The sequence below is a fragment of the Gorilla gorilla genome, chromosome 5 (assembly GCF_029281585.2).
Source record: "Gorilla gorilla gorilla isolate KB3781 chromosome 5, NHGRI_mGorGor1-v2.1_pri, whole genome shotgun sequence".
Taxonomy (NCBI): Eukaryota; Metazoa; Chordata; class Mammalia; order Primates; family Hominidae; genus Gorilla; species Gorilla gorilla.
Window position 1 is genome coordinate 50,037,065 of NC_073229.2, and position 8,475 is coordinate 50,045,539.

An 8,475-nucleotide genomic window follows, 5' to 3' on the forward strand; every position below is an offset into this window, starting at 1 on the left:
AGAGTCTGTCCGTTATTGACTAACAGTCTTAAATACTTGATTTGTTGTTGTTGTTGTCCTGTTTGTTTGATTAAGAACTTTACTTCTTTATCCAATGAACTGAGTATCTTGTGTCCTGGACCCTTTGCAAGAACCCTTCCCCTAGCAACAGATGCGTCATCTCAAAATATTTTTCTGATTGGCCAATAAGTAATTGATTTGCATTTTAATGGTCAGACTCTATTACACCCCACATTCTCTTTTCTTTTATTCTTGTCTGTTCTGCCTCACTCCTGAGCTCTACTGACTCCCAACAGAGCACCCAAGAAGAAAATGGCCGTAAGTGGAGTCCCCGTGCTAGGATTTTTCATCATAGCTGTGCTGATGAGAACTCAGGAATCATGGGCTATCAAAGGTAGGTGCTGAGGGAATGAAATCTGGGACAATAGACTACGAAGCATTGGAGAAATGACCTATGGACATTTGGAAGATAATGTGTGGAGTGAAAGAAAAGTGTGACAGCTATTATGTGGTCTAGACAGAAAGTATAACAAATTGTGGTTTGGTGGAGTTCTTCCCTCGCCACAAACTGAAGTAAGTCAAACTTGGTTTAGAGGATCAAAACTGAGTTGTGTATTGATGAATAGCACGGTCCTGCTACAAGCCAAACTGGGGTTGGGGGAGGAAGAATATTTTCTGGCAAGCATTAACAAGTTATATTTCTGGGCTTTAATTATTCTTTCTGGAAAATTAGTAAAATTAAAAACTAAAAACCACACATGGTTTTGCTAGAATTAAATGAAAAAAAAAAAGAAAAGTTATTAGCCCTGTTCTTATCTGAATACATGATACAGTAGTTATTTTTTGGAGTGTAAATCCTGTCGGTATATATTGAGCACATACATTGTGTTGAAGATTACTAGAAGGAAAAGTCATCAAAAAGCAACAATTTACCCCAGGAAAAGGGGAGGGAAGGCATGCTGATATGAGTTGCCTCATGGGACAGTGATAGCCATTCCCTGCCTTCCCATCTCCATAGTAGAGTAGATCTAATATCATGTTAACTTAGTAATATTTCCAAGAGAGTAGAAAAATAAGTAAGGAAGTGGGGAATCTGATATTATTCTCTCTGATGTCCAGAGCAACACTGGTGCTGTTGTAAAGATGTGCTGTAGAAAAGTATTCTTCACCCAGAGTGACCCCCACAGAAGGTGTCAGGTAGACTTGAAATAGGCCAAGTAATAACCCAGCTCCCATACCCATAGTGGCAATTGTAGATTTCTATTGCCCCAAAAGAGCCATACATAGGGATACTTATCTGGAAAGACAGAGGCTCTTCCCCTGGTTTGTGAAGAGGCAGCTAGTATATTTGTGTGTGTTTGCATAGATGCAAATGGTAAATAAATTCCTAGGTTTATCAATACACAGTCAAACATTAAAATCTCTCATCTTGGCCGGGCACGGTGGCTCACGCCTGTAATCCCAGCACTTTGGGAGGCCGAGGCGGGCGGATCACGAGGTCAAGAGATCGAGACCATCTTGAGCAACATGGTGAAACCCCCCATCTCTACTAAAAATACAAAAAATTAGCTGGGTATGGTGGCGCACACCTGTAGTCCCAGCTACTCGGGAGGCTGAGGCAGGAGGACTGCTTGAACCCAGGAGGCGGAGGTTGCAGTGAGCTGAGATGGCGCCACTACACTCCAGCCTGGCGATAGAGCAAGACTCCGTCTCAAACCACCAAACCAAACCAAAACAAAATATCTCACCTTATCTTTGAAGACTAAAGGAAAAAAAATCTCCCACTCATCGACACACTCCACAGAGTCAGCATACTCTCCAAGTGTAGCTTTCCTTTTTCATGTTCATTATTCCCTTGGTGTTGGTTATTCTCAGTGTCAATCATAATAGAACATCTTCCATAATAACAGTCCCAATTTAAGGAGCATTAAGATAAAAGGTAGAATTGCCAAGGTCAATCCAGACGAGAACCTTCTCATAGAGGTAACCACCGTGTGGGTTTGGATGCTGGGAAGCAGGGGGACTACAACGCTACAAGGTCTCAGTCTTAATTTTTGGAGTACTTCAGTCCCCAGTTATATTTTCCGTAGATTTGGCCCTTAAATAAAAAGAAGCTTCTGACTCTAAAATGTAAACAGTGCTTGTTACAGGCTTGTTGATATATTAAGAAATTACTCACCTTATCTCATTTAATCTTAAAAACAAACCCCTGACAGGATCAAAACCACACCAGGGCTACATAATAGGAAAACTATACATAAATAGGTAGAATAATCTGCTTAGGATCACTAGGTAAGTTGCTGAATAAGAATTCAAGATTTTTTTGATCCTAGAGTTTAAAACCCAACCTTTCAAACAGCGTTTCTCTCTTCTTAGAGTACAATGTTCTGAGAAAGAGATGCTTTGGAATTCTGGCCTAAGTGCATTTAATGCCCGGTTAAAGAAAGTGAGAGAATATTTCTCTTTAGGGGCTGCTGCTGGATTTCTAAAAAGAAAATAATTTCTCAGCTAGTAACATGGAGCCAAACAACAGCTTCACAAGACTGTGGGTTCTTTAGCCCTCATCTCCTTCAATCCACTCTCTTTATAACCAGTCCTTCCTGTTTCTCCCCTCCCAGCTTTGTTCAGCAGCATGCCCTTCACCCAGACCTTGTCTTGTCACTCATCTCTACTTGCCATCATTCTTTCATTCCTCTTGGCCCAATCTCTCTCCACCACTTCCTGCCTACATGTATGTGGGTTATTCATTTCCCTCTCCTGATTCCCCCCACCCAACTCTCTTTCTCCATTTCTTGCCTTTCAGAAGAACATGTGATCATCCAGGCTGAGTTCTATCTGAATCCTGACCAATCAGGCGAGTTTATGTTTGACTTTGATGGTGATGAGATTTTCCACGTGGATATGGCAAAGAAGGAGACGGTCTGGCGGCTTGAAGAATTTGGACGATTTGCCAGCTTTGAGGCTCAAGGTGCATTGGCCAACATAGCTGTGGACAAAGCCAACCTGGAAATCATGACAAAGCGCTCCAACTATACTCCGATCACCAATGGTACCTCCCTGTCTGCTGCACTCCTGGACATGGGAATCCATAGTTTGAAAGTAGTTGCTTCAGCTCTTTGTGTTAGATTATTGTAACTGATTTTCCCCCCAAGGCCTAACTTTGCCATAAACAAGCCCCAAATTCTCATGCCAGAGGTCTGAGAACTTTATGGGTTTGATCCTATCTTGATGTGCTCAAGTCTTGTCTCTGTCATCCATGGTCTCCTATGAAGTCATTGCCCTAAGTTCATGCTGGGGGAGCCAGAAGGGAAGTCCTTGGATATCTTATACCTCAATATTGGCTCAATTTCTTGGGGAGGGGGTGCTGTCAGAGATTGTTATCTGAGGATGTGACATAGATTTCTCAGGGCACAATTTCAACTACTTTTTCAGCTTTAGGGTTTTTAGATAGGTTTGTACCACAATTGAGCATGGGAGGGAGAGGGGTGAGCCTAAGCAGTGATGACTGATTTCTGTCATGTCTGTCATGTGTCCCCCAGTACCTCCAGAGGTAACTGTGCTCACGAACAGCCCTGTGGAACTGAGAGAGCCCAACGTCCTCATCTGTTTCATAGACAAGTTCACCCCACCAGTGGTCAATGTCACGTGGCTTCGAAATGGAAAACCTGTCACCACAGGAGTGTCAGAGACAGTCTTCCTGCCCAGGGAAGACCACCTTTTCCGCAAATTCCACTATCTCCCCTTCCTGCCCTCAACTGAGGACGTTTACGACTGCAGGGTGGAGCACTGGGGCTTGGATGAGCCTCTTCTCAAGCACTGGGGTATGGACCAACACTCAATCTCCTTTATTTCAAGGTTTCCTCCTATGATGCTTGTGTGAAACTCGGTGTTCTAACTGTTTCATAATATCTGCTACAATTAATATAACTGTCTTCTCCTACTAGCCAGCTTCCTCCTTTTTTTAATCTGTAATTCTCTCAATACATCATTCTGTCTTCCTCTTCTTTAATCTATAACTTTTCTCTTTATTAAGAACCCTACATTTGATTCTGAGTGTTACTTCTTCCCACACTCATTACCATGTACTCTGCCTTATTTCCCCCCAGAGTTTGATGCTCCAAGCCCTCTCCCAGAGACTACAGAGAACGTGGTGTGTGCCCTGGGCCTGACTGTGGGTCTGGTGGGCATCATCATTGGGACCATCTTCATCATCAAGGGAGTGCGCAAAAGCAATGCAGCAGAACGCAGGGGGCCTCTGTAAGGCACATGGAGGTGAGTTAGGTGTGGTCAGAGGAAGACATATATGGAGATATCTGAGGGAGGAAAACAGGGTGGGGAAAGGAAATGTAATGCATTTAAGAGACAAGGTAGGAACAGATGTGGCTCTTGATTTCTCTTTGCTAGAACGAATCAGACATTGGTATCATCTGGTATCCCAAAGCTTCAGGGTCTGTCATCCCTTTCTATAGACGGGCACCTTGATCACGGCTCCAGTCTTATAAATCATCTCCAGTACCTAAAACCATTGTTTCACATTAGAATACTGAGTCTGGGGATCTAGAAAATACATTAGAATATGGAGTCTAGGGATCTAGAAAATACTGAGTCTAGGGATCTAGAAAAATAAGCCTCAAGATTTGGGCACATCCTAGCTTGTATTTCCTGGGGCAGGTCATCAGTTCAGAAGCATTTCCAGATCCTGGCTCCTTTCAGGTTAGGGTCAATTCATTGCATGAAATGGGAATCTCTTAGAAGCCAATGCCTGCTTTTGCTTCTTTAGTCTCAAATGTTGTATGAGAAACTCTAAATAAAGGTAAAGCATGGTTGCTTATTATGTTCAGTTGGAGAGTAGGGTATACAGTTAGTTCATGTTGGAAAGGTTAGATGAACATTGAAAGAATTTTGCAAAGTCAAAGGATTAAGAGAGAAGAGGAAGGAATCTGAAGCAAGGAGCTCAAAACTGATCTTAAATCCCTTGGTAACTATGTGTGTCTTGCTATAGGTGATGGTGTTTCTTAGAGAGAAGATCACTGAAGAAACTTCTGCTTTAATGGCTTTACAAAGCTGGCAATATTACAATCCTTGACCTCAGTGAAAGCAGTCATCTTCAGCATTTTCCAGCCCTATAGCCACCCCAAGTGTGGTTATGCCTCCTCGATTGCTCCGTACTTTAACATCTAGCTGGCTTCCCTGTCTATTGCCTTTTCCTGTATCTATTTTCCTCTATTTCCTATCATTTTATTATCACCATGCAATGCCTCTGGAACAAAACATACAGGAGTCTGTCTCTGCTATGGAATGCCCCATGGGGCATCTCTTGTGTACTTATTGTTTAAGGTTTCCTCAAACTGTGATTTTTCTGAACACAATAAACTATTTTGATGATCTTGGGTGGAATTTTTGGTGTTTAAGCCAGTTCTTTGGGTGGCGGTGGGGGGTGGGGAGTCAGTCCTGGGGAATATATGTGATCCTTTCCCGGTAAAATATCTGAATGTTGAATTTATCTTATAAATTCTAGAATTCATCAGACATATCCCGGTTCATTTGGGCTTGGTCTCATTTTGTGCATCTGCAGGCAACCCTCTTGTTGTGGTCTAGTCCTCATCAGGAAAACCTAAAGTGGGGTTGGTTTGTTGGGAGATCTCTACTGAGCAATGATATAACTCTATCTTCAGTAGAGTGAATCTGAAACCCCAAGGTATGGATCTCAGAATGCATGGGATGGAGGGGAGCAGATGGGGTTAGAGTGGGGAGAAGGAAGACAGAAGAATCCATAAACATTGCAGGATTTACATATCAACATCGTTCATTCCAGATTTAATGAGCAAAGAGATTGGACACTGAAGACTGGCCTTACCCATTCTGTTAGACGTAGTCTCAGATGCCTATTTTATTACCGAGAGAGTAGTCTGACTGATTCTTGAAACCACCTTATATTTGAAGATGTGTCTTTGAGTGGAAAAGCTGAGTGAAATTTGGGGTTGGGGAGAAGGATATGACATTAAGATGAGAGGAAGGAATATTTGAAACATAATGAACTGTTGCTCATTTGTCTATAAAACTATGACTTAATATTTATCTCTAAAATAGTTTCTAGAACCTGCCATAAACCACTAAGATAAACTATTCATGATAGTGTGGTAGACTGCAAATAAATGCTGTTGAAATGAGTTAGGCTTGGGTTTCATCTTGGCTGTATCATTTACTAGCTATGTTTTCACTGGTATCTTACTTAACTTAGCCTCACATTACTCATGAAAATACTGGTGTTAATTTTTACTACATTGAATTAATATCAGAATTAAAAGGAAAACGCAAGCAAAGTAATTAGATACATGCTTAGTGATAATAAAATATTGCAAAAAATTATACATTCTGTTGTTTTTCTCAAAATTTCTGTAGACTGATGATAAAAATCTAAGAGAAGCTAAACAAAACAAGGATAAACCAAAGCATCATGACCTTCTAAGCCTTACTAATAAATAAGAAGTTTCTCGGCTGGGCACGGTGGCTCACGCCTGTAATCCAGCACTTTGGGAGGCCGAGGTGGGCGGATCACAAGGTCAGGAAATCAAGACCATCCTGGCCAAAATGGTGAAACTCCATCTCTACTAAAAATACAAAAATTAGCCAGGCGTGGTGATAGGCGCCTGTAATCCCAGCTACTCTGGAGGTTGAGGCAGGAGAATCTCTTGAATCCGGGAGGCAGAGGTTGCAGTGAGCCAAGATCTCACCACTGCGCTCCTGCCTGGCAACAGACTGAGACTCCGTCTCAAAAAAAAAAAAAAAAAAAAAAAAGTTTCTCTACTGTTGGTTCAGAGAATCAAAGCAGAATCTTGAGACTACTGACGGTAGAATAGGTACGAATGTCTTTCTTACATGACTACAAACTTTATTATAAAATAAATAGCTTAACACAGAGAATACACTAAAACTTAGACAAGCATGGATTAAGAAAGCAAAAAGTAAACCCATATACTACCATGTAAGAAAACCATTTTTGGCCAGGCGCGGTGGCTCACGCCTGTAATCCCAGCACTTTGGGAGGCCGAGGCGGGCGGATCACGAGGTCAGGAGATCGAGACCATCCTGGCTAACATGGTGAAACCCCGTCTCTACTAAAAAAAAAAAACAAACAAAAAATTAGCCGGGTGTGGTGGCGGGTGCCTGTAGTCCCAGCTACTCGAGAAGTTGAGGCAGGAAAATGGCGTGAACCCAAGAGGCAGAGCTTGCAGTAAGCCGAGATCGCACCACTGCACTCCAGCCTGGGTGACAGAGCGAGACTCCATCTCGAAAAAAAGAAAAAAAAAAAAAAAAAAAAAAAGGAAAACCATTTTAATAGACTTTTATTTTTAGAGCTGTTTTAAGCTAACAGAAAAATCGCAGAAATTGTATACAGAGCTCCCCCACCCCCAGTTTCTACAATGCTTAACATCCTGTATTAATGTGGTACACTTGTTACAATTGATGAACCAATACTAATAAATATTATTAACTAAAATTCATAGTTATACGAAGGTTCACTCTGTATTACACAGTTATATGGGTTCTGACAAATACGTAATATCATATATCCACCATTACAGGATTAAACAAAATAGCTTCACTGATCTAAAAATGACCCAGGCTCCATCTACTCATCCTTCCTTCCTCCCTCTGAACCATTGGTATTCTCTGAGCTATTTACTACTGTTTTGCCTTTTTCAGAATGTCACATACTTGTAATCATACAGTATAGAGCTTTTTCAGATGAGATTCTTTTGCTTAGCCATATGCATACAGGTTTCCTGCGTATATTGTCATAGCTTGATAGCTTATTTTTCTTTAATGTTAAATAATACTCCATTGTATAAATGTACTATGGTTTATTTACCCATTAATCTATTGAAGGACATCTTGGTTGCTTCTAATTTTTGGCAATTATGAATAAAGCTGCTATAAACATCCATGAACAGATGTTTGTGCAAACACAAGTTTTCCACTTTGGATAAATACATAGAAGTGCAATTGCTGGATCATATGGTAAGAGTATGTTTAGCTTTGTAAGAAACAACTAGAATATTTTCCAAAATGGCTGTATCATTTTGCATTCCTACCAGCAATGAATGAGAGTCCCTGTTGTTCTATATCCTTGCTAGCATTTGGTATTCTGGGGTTTGGGATTTCAGCAAGAAAGCCATTTTAATATTTTTTTATTTTAAAATAATTATAGATTCATGGGAAATTGCAAAGACAGTATAGAGACATTCTGCATACGCCTTCACCCAGTTTCTCCAAATGTTTATATTTTAAGTAATTATAGCACAGTAGCAAAACCAAGAAAATACCTTGATACAATGTGTATGTATAGTTTTATGCATATGTCTTATCACATTTGTAGATTCATGTAACCACCACCACAATCAAGCACAGAGCTATTCCATATCACAGAGATCTTCATCATGCTTCCCTTTATAGCCAAATTCCCCCCACACA

At 40.9% G+C, this 8,475-nt stretch overlaps 1 protein-coding gene across 1 annotated transcript; it reads left to right on the forward strand.

The window, feature by feature from the left end:
* The first annotated feature begins 236 nt into the window (after positions 1–236).
* On the forward strand, positions 237–5,385 carry LOC101128237 (HLA class II histocompatibility antigen, DR alpha chain). Its single transcript, XM_063707493.1, has 5 exons — positions 237–394; positions 2,804–3,049; positions 3,540–3,821; positions 4,107–4,272; positions 5,003–5,385. The coding sequence occupies exons 1-4, from the start codon at positions 313–315 to the stop codon at positions 4,259–4,261; spliced, it is 765 nt and encodes a 254-aa protein (XP_063563563.1). The 5' UTR covers positions 237–312; the 3' UTR covers positions 4,262–4,272; positions 5,003–5,385.
* Positions 5,386–8,475: the final 3,090 nt, after the last annotated feature.